The sequence below is a fragment of the Diospyros lotus genome, chromosome 12 (assembly GCF_014633365.1).
Source record: "Diospyros lotus cultivar Yz01 chromosome 12, ASM1463336v1, whole genome shotgun sequence".
Classification (NCBI taxonomy): Eukaryota; Viridiplantae; Streptophyta; class Magnoliopsida; order Ericales; family Ebenaceae; genus Diospyros; species Diospyros lotus.
In genome coordinates this window covers 37,791,543-37,806,336 of record NC_068349.1, presented here as the reverse complement: position 1 = coordinate 37,806,336, position 14,794 = coordinate 37,791,543, and the positions used below count along the sequence as shown (strand labels likewise).

The following is a 14,794-nucleotide window of genomic DNA, read 5'->3' as shown; positions in this document are numbered from 1 at the left end:
GCGGGCGAGAATCGGGGGTTCAGATGGACGTGGGGCCCAGAGCGAGGTTTCGTATGCCAGCTCATGATTCACCACCCCCTCTCTCTTTTAAGACTTTTAATAATTTATTGGGTGGCCCAAGCGTCGTTACGAGGCTCCACGTGGTCATCGTCCACGTTTCTGATCTTTTCGGGTTTTCCCATAAATTTGTTTATCCTCTATGAGAAGTATTAGCATGCGCGCGACCACATGACCGCTCTCGTGGAACCGCCTCCTATTCTTAAAGGCAGAGTAACGCTATAATTATTGGTCAAATGCACATTTTAAACGCTTAATTTTTTTTATTAGTTTAATTATATTTTTAAACTATATAATTTTCACTCAATTATACACATCGCCATAATTCATCTTGCATGTAAGCTAAAATGTAGCTAACGACAAAATATGTACAAACTATTATTGATCGAGAAAGACTGAAGACAAAAATATGAAATCGTTAATAAAATTACCTCTTCATCTTTTATCTTGTCTAAGACATCAACTTTGTCTAGGAAAACAAAAGGTGAATATTTGTCTATTGGCGATAGCATGAAGTTCTTTTATTTACATACCGTCAATGCCTATACTTATTGCTTCCCGATGGCCTACCCTTCATCTCTTGTTATTGAAGAAAGAAATTATGATGAAGATTATCGATTTGTATACGCATAAAGGATAATTTAAATATTTTAGCACTCATGTATTGCACATTAGATAAATTAAAATAAGATGTAGACTTGATTTAAAATTATATAATTTAAGAATATAATTAAAATAATAATAAAAATTAAAATATCTAAAAAAATATATAATTACACTGTATTTAACCTACGATTGTTATTTATTAAAAATTGTGAAAGAAGATCAGAAGTGGAGTATCTAGCAGACCGGGGGCTGGGCTTTGCTGGGGTGACGTGTGATGCAAACATTTGAGGGTCCACGTCAGAGGAAGATCACGGCCGTCGGATAGGGAGGAGGATCGGACGGCGAGGCACGTTTAACGGAAGGGGCAGAGGCAGAAATGACATGTGACCTGACATGACACAGAGAGAAGGGGTGTGACGTGGCGGGATATGGTTGGCTTTTGAATTTCCGATTCCCAATCCAAGCCGCATGAATGAAAGGACCGACAGGGATGACGTGTCAGGCACATCATCACATGGGATTTCGCTATCTTGCGGGCCCCACCTTGACGTGGAATTCAAGCAAGGACTTCAGATCGGATCTTGATTTCTATTTCTAATTATATATAAAATAAAAATAATTATGCTTACTATTACCATCAACAACTTTAGATTTTAATAAATATATTTTTTTTATTTTTGGTTTTAAAATAATTGTATAGCTAATTTAATTATTATTCTAAATAATAATAAATGCGTATTATTTTCAAATAATTTTTTAACATATAAATAATTTTACTAGTTGATAATAAATTTATCATATTTTTAACTATTTAATCTTGTTAAAATAATATACAATTGTTGTAATCATTACCCTAATCTTGTTAGTTTCATACAAAATGTCTAATTTTTTTTTTAATAATGTGGGAAGCTCGACAAATTTTCGATCACAAATAACTTTTGATTAGAACTGTCTCATTCTTTATAAAACTCATAATTTATCATAACTTAATTTAAGTGTAAGGATAGATTTGCTCGAGCTAATGCTTGGAGTTTAACCTTTATAATAAATAGAAGTGATTATATAAGCGCACATAAAAGCTAAAATCAATCAACAATCTTAAGGTATCTCAAGCTCTTGAATGTGTGTAGCGTACATTTTATGTTACCTCTAAAAATTTAGTATTATATCAAACGTCATTTCTAAATATCTTAGTAGTATTTTTGTTTATTGATAAAATGTTACAAAACATATGTATTTATCATTATTTAATAAAATTATTATAGAATTAAAAATAAGGTTTTGCTAATGATGGGACGCATTTAATCAACTTTATTTTCAACACTAAGTATTTTTATTAGTTAATAATAAATAGATTGTACTTTAAAATATTTTACCAACCCACATAAGTATGAATGTTGAAAACAAAGCTCATTAAATACGCTCATGACAATAATAATTAACATTATCCTTGAAATAAATAAATAAATTTTTTAGTTGGATAGGTGCCCAAATAAGATAAAATTGCCATTTTTCTAAATAAAATATATTTATTGAATATGGTTTATTAATTAATAATAAATATATTATATCTCTAAAATATTTTATCAAATGATAAAGGTATTTAAATACTAAAATCAATACACATTAAGTGTGTGTTATTTAAAGATAAAATGTATTTATATTCTCCCTAATCTTGTAAAGTGACGGAAAAAATAAGGTAACAAGATTTAAAAATTTTCGAGATAACACAAATGGTTCGTTCTACGCATTTAGAATATCGTAAGGTCATATATTTGATTTTATCTTTTATAATTAGACGTGGTTATAAAAAAAGCTAAACTTTGAATATTATGAAATAAGTGAATTATAAATGTTAAAGAGGTTGAAACGGTTCGAATTGAAAATTGTCCCTGCTGGAAAACCCGTGGTGTTTCCCACGTTACAAAAAGAAAACAAGATGTATGGAGGGTGCTTGATACGTGGGGCATGATTTTCCGGGAAAGACTACTTAATTTTCTTGGGGGCCAAACAGAGAGAGAAAAGACTGGACAAGTGCTTTACTGGGTGGCTTGTAGTTGTCCGCCGTCTTGTTTGAATTTTGAAACGGCCTTCGGCTGAATACGTCACGCCCAGCGCTCAATCGGGTGTGAATTCATAAAGTTGGGATTTTTATTTCAATCCATTGCGCCCCGCGTAGCACGCAACCTTTTGCTTTTATTAAAAAATAAATAAAAATATTATGAATTTTGCTACAAATTCATGCTATTGAAAATGATGTAATGACAAAAATATTTAAAAAATATGATGTGATCATACGTAATAAAAATAAAATCTAATTTTATAAATATCACATTTTTTAAATCTTACGGTTTAAATTGAAAACATAAACGAAAATATCTTTAAAATGAAATCCGATTTCATTGCGGATAACCCGTCGTATATCTCCCACGAGTGAGATGTCGAGTCGGTTCATCGAAAATTGTCAAGACTTCGAGAGACTTTCACGAGAAAAAGGACACGATATTTTTTTTTTTCTAAATTTTCGTTTGATTTGGATTCAACCAAAATGAGATCTCTATGGAATTCAGGGTTTAATGGCCTATTTATAAGTAAAACCTATAATAAGTGTTATTGGATCGGGTTTTATATGCTAGCAAAAAGTTCAATCTAACTTGATAATTAAATAAATAATTATATTAATTATCCTTATTTATCTAATAATAACTACACTTATAATTAGTAATTCCATAATTACTAATTTATCATTTTTTTCTTTAAAACGATTTATTATTGGGTGAAATTTTCTAGATTCATAATTAAATTGACAACAATAATTAATCAATTATTAATTCTTGTAAATTATAAGTGATATTTAGCAATATATTATGATTATCCAATCTAATGTAAAACGAGAATGTAAACCTTACATTACGGTCCCATACAATACAGTATCTCTATCATCTTATATTCCGACGAGATATAAGATCATGATCAATAAATCAAATTTCTCGATCTCGTCATATGACCAAATCTAATAATCTTACTTGACTAATATGATACAATTTCTATGGAATTCATATTCCATCGTCATATTACCTAAGCCAATTATTTATCATCAAGTGATTATTGGTTCGCATATGATATCCTTATCAAATATCTTGAGGTGATAGATTGCATGTCTGATGTACACATATCCCATGTGTCACTGAACTAGACACATAGATACGTATGATCATCATTGATTAGAACAACCATATGATATCGCTGATAACCTAATTCATTAACACACAAATATCCATGTTATCTCAAGTCTAAGTACTAGTTGCAAATCTGTAATTAATATTGAATCATTGATTTGTGAGATAAAATTCACGTGATTCAATATTAACAGTCTCGTTTAGTAAATTCGTTCATATAATGAGCAACTACTCATATTCCTTCTATATATCATATAGAACGACACAAGATTCATCAACTTTATTTTTCGGTATCTCATATCAAATAAGGAGAAAGACGATGTGCTGGCCTTTACAAATTGCTAATTATCCAGATTAGGAACTATAAGGCCATGAACATATTTATAATATAACGTATTGTAAATTATCTATCTCGAATATTCTTAACAATTAAAAATTATATCCACTCCTTATTATACTAAAGGATATTTGTATGTTCAATTTAAACCATGTTGTAATTTAAATTAAATATAAAATTGCCATTAAATAAAATTTAAGGAATTACAAGATCAAACCCATTGTGTCACTAAAACTAGTTTTAAGGGATTATATTTAACAAAAAAAAAAAAAATATCTCACTTAATTACAAAATTACCTTCCCATTCCATTGTCTACATCCTTTATTTTCTCTCTTCATTTCTCTTAGCCACCTCTAGCAATTGCCTCTAGTTGCCTTACCTTTCGCACGCTGATTGTCACAGTAGAGAGGGATAATGCAGTGATGGTTAGGGTGTTAGGGGTGGGACAGTTCTTGGAGGCGACCATGGAAAAAGGGCAGATGGGAGAAAGGAGATGGCCATGGGGTCGTTGGGTGAGGGGAGAAGAGATGAGATGAGGGGTGAACCGATTTTTGGAGGCGACTATGGAAAAAAGGGCAGAAAGAAGAGAAGAGATGGCCATAGGATTGCTGGATGAGGGGAAAAAAGATGATAGGAGATGAGAGGTGAAGCAATTCTTGGAGGCAACCATGGAAAATGGGTCAAGAGAGAGAGAGGAGATGGCCATGGGAGATGAGATGAGATGAGAGGAAAGAGTAAAATTGTAACACTCCATTTTTCTTTTTTGTTACTTCATCCGTAACTTGTGGTGTACAAGTAGTATTTTCCAAATATTATTTTGACATTCAATAATAAGATTTGATACGATATTTTTTGTATTAAATATTAAAAATAAGATATAATAAATACAACTTATTTAAAAATAAAATGCATTTATTGATTATCATTGCCTTGGATAGAAATGTAACAAAATTAGAATGGGCTTTTAAGTGGATTTGGGCCCAATTGCTCATGGCCTTTGTGGAAGGATGGGCTGGGCCTCGGCCCAGATACAAATCCAACTCGATAATATTAATAAGTGTCTAGTGTTAAAGCGCAGATCTAACGGATCTGGGCCATACTGAATACGGGTCAAGTCCTTTAAACAGGGCTCAGATGTAGTGCATTTTATTCCATAACTTACAAATATATGTAAAAGAAATATTTTATATTGATAAAAATACTGATTCCATAAAAAGAATAAATAAATTGGTGGTAGAAAAATAATCAACTTGCTAGCTAATCTTGAAGTGTCATGTGGACCAACTGAAACAAGGTATGTAGACACATGAATTAGTGAAGAATCAACACGTGACACCATTTTGAGGGCACTTGAGACCACCACGTGGCAAGATCTGATGCTTTGATTATTAATGAGTATGGTTTGAGCATCTATTGACCGTGTCTGTTATGTTTAAGGTAAGATTTTTAATAAAAATTACGTTCAGATCATTTCTTATACAGATTATAAAAATTCTTAATTCTTTACTTATTTGTTTCATTGTTTGATTATCAAACTTTACACTAAGAAATAAAAGTCTCAAATTTAAAGAAAATTAACGGGTGTTACCATGAACCCCATCTTCTTTAACAACATTATAAATGAAGGACAACTCCACCTTTATAACTTGACTTAATAAAAGGCTGATAAGTCAAGTTAAAAATAAGAAAACAATTGTAGTAGTGTTTGTGTTTGTTTTTATTTAAATGAATGTTCATATTTTAATAAAAGTAATGCACCAAATGTGATACATATAACATAAAATAACAATAAGGGCAATTCTAAAGTAACTACCCATAGGTGTAGGGCAGTGGTACCTACACTAGAGGACCCAGAGCCAGAACCTTCTGGCTTTTCTTTCAATCTAACTCCAGCCAGTGGATTGGGACTCATATGAATCAGATAAAAAGGGTAAGAAGAGACAAAAAAAGTGTTTGTTTCCTCCCTCTATATAGACTAAGGCTTCAATAATGAACATAGCTCTTCAAAGGCCCTGTGACCTAGAAATCAACCCGACTTCCAAATGGGTCTTTGGCAGGCGAAAAGTCTCCCGGCCGCATTCCGGCGAGGCCTGCTGGTTTGGGCGGTGGTTATGGCGATCTCGGGGCGGTTGGGAGAATGTAAGTGTGGGTTTGAGGCCATCTTCAACTTCGGGGACTCGAATTCAGACACCGGCGGGTTTTATGCTGCTTTTCCGGCGGCGTCTTTGCCTTACGGCATGACCTACTTCAAGAGAGCTTCTGGCCGAGCCACTGATGGGAGGCTCATCATTGATTTCTTAGGTAATTTCATGAACAATTTTTTGTTCCTTTTATTTACATTTAGAGAGAGGGGGGGGGGGGGGGGGGGGGTGTGCATACACACGACATTTTCTTGGCAACCAAACGGTGGGAATGGTGATTGTGTGAGGAGGAATTCACTCTGGCTGCAGGCTGCATTTGTTTGTTCTAGAAGGCGTATATGATATTTTTTTAGAATAATATAATAATGTTAGAAATCATGATTAATGATAGTGTTATTAGTTATGTAACGTCTTTTTATTAAAGAAGATTAAGAAGATATGTTATCAGTCGTGTGGCCTCATCTTATTGAAAGAGACTAATGAGATTATATATCATTGTCTTCTTTATTTAATATTATTTCTAATAAAGATGCAACGCACTATCATGAATTATGACTCATACCATTACTTTTTTCTTTTCTTAACAACTAAAGCGATAGATTTACATTATTGTTTTAGAAGACATTATTATTATTTTTTTTCTAGTTCCACTTACATCTTAAATCTAAGATCACTAAGAGAATAATGATTAATGAATCACTATTGGTATAGTGAAATGCTAAAGGACATTATTATAATCTAGTTTCACTTTGATATTGAAAGAACATTATTGATATAGGGATTACATAACGATGAGTTGAGATAAATTAATACTTTTCTATGTTTGGTATTGAAGTATAACGCGGAAAGGTATAAACTATTCTACATTTGGTATGTAAAACCATAAATAGGTATAATTGTTATTAACTGTTAAAAGTCCAAAATGCCTGTTTGCACAATATAGCAAAATTTGATAAATGAGGACAAAGTGTCATTATGGCTTTTATATTGGAAGAACAACTTAGTCATTAAATTACTATTAGCTAAATCTATATTTTTGTCTTCCTATTTCTATATTTTTTCACGATCCACCTATTTTTTTCATTATTTAGATTATATCTCTCAACTTGATTTGTAAGTTAATATAATATTTGCATTTTTTTTATTTGATAATCTAAATTTTTCATTATTTTGATTATATTCTTAAACCTGCATTTTTGAATCAATTTAATTATGTGTTTTCATGTATAAAATAAATAAATAAATAATAAATATCTCATACTCTGTTAATGTTAACATTCAAGGGTTAAATTAACTCGAAAATACAGATTTAAGAGTGTAATTAAAATAATAAAAATTTTGAATTAGCATAAAAAAAAAATTGAAGTACAAAAGTTATACAAAAATTAAATTAAGTTAAAAATATAACTCTTGAATTGTAATTGAAATAAGAAAAATTCAAATGATCACAAAAAAAAAAGAAGGTAAAAATACATAAACAAAGATATAAGCGTGGCCAATTACTCAAAGCATGTGCCGGGACAAAATAATCATGCGGGGTGGGTGAGATTAATTTATCCCACCCCATGGGATTATTTTATCCCAAGATTAACCAAACCTAATTCTAAGTTAAACCAAATAAGAGACAATGTCATCTATCCTTCAACGAATCGTGTTGTGAAGGTTTTAGTAATTTTATGGTAGCTAATTTAAGCATGACAAAGTAAACTAGAACAGGTACCAGTTTTGTATCAGCCTAGTTAGCATTAAGTGTATTATATTGCAGCTGAAGCTCTAGGATTGCCATTCTTGAGCCCATACTTGCAATCAATTGGATCTGATTTTCGGCATGGGGCAAACTTTGCAACACTGGCGTCTACAGTGCTTCTACCTAACACTTCATTATTTGTCACTGGGATCAGCCCTTTCTCTCTAGCCATTCAACTCAACCAAATGAAGCAGTTCAAAGCCAGGGTTGATGGACATCACTCAAAAGGTAAAATTGAATTTACTAATTTCCTTCCATTTTCCTTTCCAAATTGAATTTAGGATGCAGTGTACAAAATAGAGGGGATGGTGCAGTGTAAAAACAAGAAACACAAGAAAGGGTGTAGTGTAAAAATTAAGAGAGGCTAGTAGAATAATAGAAAGGGGTGTGATGTAAGGGGAGTGCCCTGCAATTAAGAGGAGTGGAGGTGCTGATGCACCGGATACACTAGAATTATGCTTTCCGGATCCAAGATTTTTAGTGAGATCCATTGAGATTGACACAAGTATATGTTCAAATGGTAGCAAAAATATCACCAAGATGGTAGCTCTATTAGTAATGTGTCAACTTTGAGCATAACGTCTAGTGATGTGATTGCTTGGGTGATATCACACTAGACATGATTCAAGGGTTTATGTCTAAGAGGGGATGACAATGTCTTAAATAATTCCTAACGAAGTTTTTCTAGATATTTTGGATGACTAGTGTGTTTGAGCTGACTGGGTTAAAAAGCACTATCCGGGCTACTCTAGTTTCCCTTTTTATTTGAAAAAGGAAAAACAGAAATAGCATTGCCTTCTGTTATCTATCTTGTAGTTGAATCTTGACTTCAGGATCAACCAAGCTTCCAAGAGCAGACATATTTGGAAAATCCCTGTACACATTTTACATTGGCCAGAATGACTTCACTTCCAACTTGGCATCTCTGGGAATAGGTGGAGTGAAACAGTATCTTCCTCAAGTGGTTGCCCAAATTGCGTATACAATCAAGGTGAGCATTTTCACTTCACCATGCTCCAAATTCCCAACTCCAAACCCATTTGGAACCATATAAATTCGCATGGGCAATGCAACTACATTGACAAGCTTATCGTTTTGATTCTCAACTAACAGGCGTGTTAAAAATACCTAACAAAATAGTGAACTGCATCAGAACATAAACTTTAGTTCTAAGTCAGTGGTTAGTGTGAAACAACCCAATTCATTAACAAGCCTACTAGCGACTAGAATTTGTGGGATTTTCCAGGATCTATACGAGCTAGGGGGAAGAACATTTCTGGTGCTGAATCTTGCTCCAGTGGGTTGTTATCCATCGTTTCTGGTGGAGCTTCCTCACAATAGCACTGATCTCGATGCATTTGGATGCATGGTCTCCTACAACAATGCAGTGAAAGAGTACAACAACATGCTGAAGGACGCCCTTAGCCTAACCAGAAAAGAAATCCCAGACGCTTCTGTCGTATATGCGGATACTAACTCCGTGCTGCTACAACTCTTCCAACACCCCACTTCCCATGGTATAATTCTAAAACCTCTGATCAAATAATCCACATGGGAGTTCATACAGTTGTTACTTGTAAATTTAAAAATCTCAAATGCAAGTATTCTTACCGTACTAATCTTAGGTCATCATATCATTAATGCATTTTTCTCTTCACATATCCTGTTTCTCCCTATGTTAATCTTACTGCAATTAATGTTTTGTTGGTTTTACTCTTGCTACTATACATTCGATGATGGAACAGGGTTGAAGCATGGGACAAGAGCATGCTGTGGATATGGGGGAGGTGCCTACAATTTTGACCCTAAAGTTTACTGTGGGAACACCAAAGTGATCAATGGAAGCACTGTCACAGCAACAGCTTGTAATGACCCCCACAACTACGTGAGCTGGGATGGAATACATGCCACAGAAGCTGCAAATAAGATAGTTTCAAAAGCCATTCTCAATGGTTCATATTTTGATCCCCCCTTCCCACTTCATAAGCTCTGTGACCTCCATCCTATATAGATTAGCATGTAAAACATCTTTCTCAGCTCACAATTGAAATAAAGCTGAAAGAACACAACCTATCTACTGATGAATTGCAAACGCTTAAGTGGTAGTAGGTTATTCTAAGAGAGTGCTTAAAGCAATCAACAGAAGTTTATTTCATGCCAAAACTAAAACAAAGGTGAGAAAGAAGAGAAAGGAAAGAACAAAAGAAGTCTATGCTCTAGCTATGAGTAACGCTTTCTAGTCAACAGTTCCTTTGACAAACGGAACACTGCCATTATGGAACTAAAATCTTTCTGTCAGATACACCCCACATCTGGTCATTCACTGCTTCTATGCCTAAGAAATGATCTCCTTCCTAAAATATCATCTACTACTTCAAACTGCTAAACTAGGATGAGGAATAGACCCCTAAAAGTCAGTTTTATTGCCTCAGCATGGCGCAGTGATGCTCACAGGAAGCTTCCTTACTACAACCACCTTAGATAACAACAAATGATGAATTTTCTATCGTTCAAGAAAATCTTAGGAACAGGTAAGTGCAAACTGACTCACTCAAAAATAGTATACCATGCAACATAAACATCTGGATGCAAGTAACTAGAAGAACTAAAGAAATCAGGAACAGATACATGAAAATCTCTTTCTAGAAGTGCACATTGGGGATGCCAAGGTGGCCACAATCAAGGCCACTGCTAAACCCTAAACCACAACACACAACTCATGCACTCAAATGATTGAATATGCTACTGCACTAGTAACTGCAAGCAGCTTAATACTATACGATGGCAGAGAAATAGCACCATGTCACATGCCAATAGCTTTAAAAACCTTACAATGGTTTTTGCTGGCCAACAATTGGAATGCAGCTTATCATGCCACCTTCAATGTTCTGGAATTGCAGTCCTAGAAAGTTGTTCCAGCTTTGAGGTGTAGACACCAGACAGTCCAAATTTTTCCTTTTCCCTCTACTGTCCTAATAGGTTGCTGGGCTCCTACTTTGATACACCTTCTCCACCACTATTTATTTTTCCTTTTACATATTCTTGTGTAACATAAAAGGCATAAAACACTAAGGGTGCGTTTTGATAGCATGGAAATTCCATGGAAAATATCACATCCAAATAATTAAATTCCATCTTTGCTGTTTGACACAATGCATTTTCCATAAAATTGAATTCCATGGTATAACCATTAAAGCATGTTTTGACCTATTTTCCATGAAAAATCCCATCTGGGGGGAGGGGGGTGGTTTTTGTTTTCCATGCAAGTTGAAAAATGTTTTCTTTTCCAACTAAATGCTATCAAACACACCCTAACTACTTAATACTGAGACTGTGAATGCTCAAACTGGTGGAGATAAAACTGTGACCAATCTATGTTTGCTGCTCCTTAGAAGTATCCATATGTACATAGCACAGCAAACCAAAACAAATTTAATCCCTTTCAAAGAATATGAACCCATGCATCTCGAAATGTTCGAACTAAAACACAAATATTAGGACAAGCAGGATCACAATCAAGTTATTTACCATGCAAAGTGGGTTCTGAAAGATTTTATTTCCAGCTGAGCAAAGCCCTAAACCCATATTCAATGTTTCTCTACATAACCGTTCTCCCAAATTAGCTCTTGCTAATGTTAACATGAGAACCGATAAGAGTGTAAAACTTAGACAAAATGGACATGGACATATTTCCAACAACTACCATTATCATCCCAAGCCTAAATCCTGTTGGAATTATAGAGACATTTGTAGCTATGAAGTTAACGAACAAAAACTGTAGAAAGAAAAAAACCATGAATGTGAAGGCTGTAACCTCATTATTTTATTCACATCATCATGTCTTTAAATAGGCAATACATGTCAACTGAATAACAAGAAAATAAGATTTATTGCTGGATTTAAATTTAAAAACAACGAAATTATCTCAACCCAATCAGCAAATAGAATCAAAGACCCAATCATAACTAACAATTTTGACCCAATCAACTCACTAAATCAGCAACATGAATCTTAACTCTCCAATCATATTTTGACAAGAATTCATGTTGATGATTTTACAGTGGAATTTGGTTATGTAATGCAACCCTCGAAGTAATTTGTTATTAGAAGCTAAACACATACAACACCCAAGGCAGATCCTCATAGTTCACACCTTCCCCAAATATTCATGCAGCAGTAGGTACATCAGAGCTCTCATTTCATCATCGTTCAACTAATGAAACAAGAAGAATACCAATTAATACAGCTGAATTCATCAGCAAAAACCATTAACTAACTTTCTTTGCCGAAGATTAAAGAAACCATATATCCAACACAACAAATGAAGAGCCACATAACAGCACAAAGCTATCGCATCAAGCTCATCAAATCTCTCCTCCTCAATAAGTACATACATAAATTGAACAATCACTTACAGGCCACATGTATCCAAACAACAAAGAAACACGGAACAATTGAAAGATAGGGCAATATTATTTCATCAAACTCATCAAGTAGCATAAGTTAACGAGACAAAATTATAGATACAAACCTTACACATAGAGACCAGTAACGTGTGATTTATAGAACTAGAGAGACAGAGAGATTAAACAGTAGAAAATTTTCAAACCCTAGATTTTGTCGATATCTTCGTCCTCGAACTCGATATAGTCATCACCCGCACCATCGTCCTCCTCGTCGAGCCCACCGGCGATACCTTCGTTGAGCCTCGTGCTCTCCGGGAGCTCCCCGTAGGCCTTCAAGAGCCTGGCCTCGTCAGGCATGTACTTGAGGATGACATCGGCCTTGTCGTCCTGGTAGTCCCGGAGGCCAACGAGGATGATGTCGCCGGCGGCGATCCAGACCTTCTTGTGCATCTTGCCGCGGATGTGGCAGAGCCTCTTGGTGCCGTCGATGCACGTGGCCTCGCACCGGCCGTTGCCGAGCATGCGGAGGACCTGCGCGTACTCTTGGCCATCTTCCTTGAACACGAGCTCTCGCTTCTCGTCGTCGGCCTCGTTCTTTCCTCTCTTCCGGTTCTTCCCTCCCTTTCCCTTGTTCTTCGGCATCTCTGCGAAGAACGATGAACCCTAGATCGTGCGGCTCTTGTTGCGTCTGGATATAGCAACGAACCCGTCCCAGGTTCTCGGCCTTCTATATAAGAATAATGCTATTGGTATCTGATATCCCCATATATATATATCGACAAAATTACTGGCCCCTGAATTTTTTATCAAATTACAACTTCTATTCTCACTATTCAAAAATTACACCAACCTCCTTCTGGATTAAAATGGATATTAAAAAAATACAAGCCATTCTCGCAGCCTCTCTTGACTATTAAAGAGATGATGTGGTTGACAGGCGGATCGACAACTCTTGGTCAATTCCTCTCCAAAACTTCTTCCGTAAAATCTTCCTTTAAAAAAAAAGAAATATATTATTAATATATCATGACTTATATTTTAAATTACATAATGTAATTAAAATATTAGACAATGAGATAAGACGGTGAGACACATAATTAAAATATCTTACAATCCAAGACGGTGAGACACGAAAAATATTTTTATCATTTGTGATACATTATATAGTTCAAGATATAATTCAAAAGATTCTAATAATATGATCTAAAAAAGCTATAGCCATTCTTAAAGAAATTTTATGTTATGAAAACTTTAATCTACTTTTGAGTTCTATGAATTCCTCCAATTTAAAACCAAAATATCAATTTTGACTAAATTATTTTAAATAATTTCAGCCAATAATCACTATTTAATATGTTATTTCTGTCTATAATTTTAACTATTATTTTTTCTTAAAAATAAATATTAAGACAGTATTATTATAAGCAGGGGCGGATACACATGTGAGCTGCCCTGGGCTGAAGCCCAGGGCAACCCACAAAAAAATTAAAATTTTAATACAAAAATTTACCCTAAATTCATTTTAGCCCAACCCCAGCCCACCCTTGACCCAACCCAGCCCAGTCCCAGCCCACCCCACCCCAACTTGCTGGATCCGCCCCTGATTATAAGTTTATAACCATATAATCAATCCAACTAAAATAAAATTACCCTCTATCATTTTAAGGAATTTTTTTTTATAATTTATAATTATATATATATTTTATTAACATTTAGAGTTAGACGAGCATGATTCGTAAATCTGTAATGAGTTAATGAGCATAAATGCAAAGATGATGAACGAGTAAAACAAATGATAGACAGTACGCAATGAAGTTTTTTACGTGATTCGACCAGAATGATACCTAGTTCACGATTGTCCTCTGATTCTTCTAACAGAATAATAATATATTATTGTTTATATTTTATTCTTTCTTTTTAACGATATTTGACCCATATTTATAGTGTGTGATATTTACAATGTACATAAAATTCAAAAATAGAAGGATGATATCATGGGGAACAAAGTATCCTTATCATCTCCATAAAATTGGGAACAAATTCCGCATTGCCAAGGATTTGATTTGCTTCAGATAAAGTAAATAAATCCCGTTTTCGTTTATTCTGCGGCCTTGTTGTTATGTGAGTTAAACGATTAGACCAGTGAGCTAGAAGTATCACAAAGAGCTTATTTGATTAAGCCAACGAGCTAGGAGCATTACTAGAAACTTGTTTAGTTCTGCGATCTAAGCTCGAATCTCTATAATGTATAACCTTGTTCTGACAAGCTCAGCCTTACGTCTGTTGGGCTTCAAATAATTGGACCGATTCACTGGATCAA

General features: G+C 34.3%; 2 protein-coding genes across 2 annotated transcripts; one reads left to right on the top strand and one right to left on the bottom strand.

The window, feature by feature from the left end:
* Window positions 1–6,103: 6,103 nt before the first annotated feature.
* Window positions 6,104–10,153, top strand: LOC127814002 (GDSL esterase/lipase At4g01130). The gene is made up of 5 exons (XM_052355207.1): window positions 6,104–6,481; window positions 8,087–8,296; window positions 8,902–9,059; window positions 9,315–9,585; window positions 9,814–10,153. The coding sequence occupies exons 1-5, from the start codon at window positions 6,223–6,225 to the stop codon at window positions 10,077–10,079; spliced, it is 1,164 nt and encodes a 387-aa protein (XP_052211167.1). The 5' UTR covers window positions 6,104–6,222; the 3' UTR covers window positions 10,080–10,153.
* A 2,369-nt stretch (window positions 10,154–12,522) lies between these two features.
* LOC127813923 (eukaryotic translation initiation factor 1A-like) lies at window positions 12,523–13,216 on the bottom strand. Its single transcript, XM_052355058.1, has one exon. The coding sequence runs from the start codon at window positions 13,114–13,116 to the stop codon at window positions 12,679–12,681; it is 438 nt and encodes a 145-aa protein (XP_052211018.1). The 5' UTR covers window positions 13,117–13,216; the 3' UTR covers window positions 12,523–12,678.
* Between the last annotated feature and the right edge of the window lie 1,578 nt (window positions 13,217–14,794).

What these genes read in the sequence shown, in the direction of transcription:
- LOC127813923 (XM_052355058.1), bottom strand. Translation starts at nt 13,116, where the DNA reads ATGCCGAAGAACAAGGGAAAGGGAGGGAAGAACCGGAAGAGAGGAAAG.
- LOC127814002 (XM_052355207.1), top strand. Translation starts at nt 6,223, where the DNA reads ATGGGTCTTTGGCAGGCGAAAAGTCTCCCGGCCGCATTCCGGCGAGGC. An exon ending in TGATGGACATCACTCAAAAG is followed by an intron (nt 8,297 to 8,901) that starts GTAAAATTGAAT and finishes TCTTGACTTCAG; the next exon opens with GATCAACCAAGCTTCCAAGA. An exon ending in CCAACACCCCACTTCCCATG is followed by an intron (nt 9,586 to 9,813) that starts GTATAATTCTAA and finishes ATGATGGAACAG; the next exon opens with GGTTGAAGCATGGGACAAGA.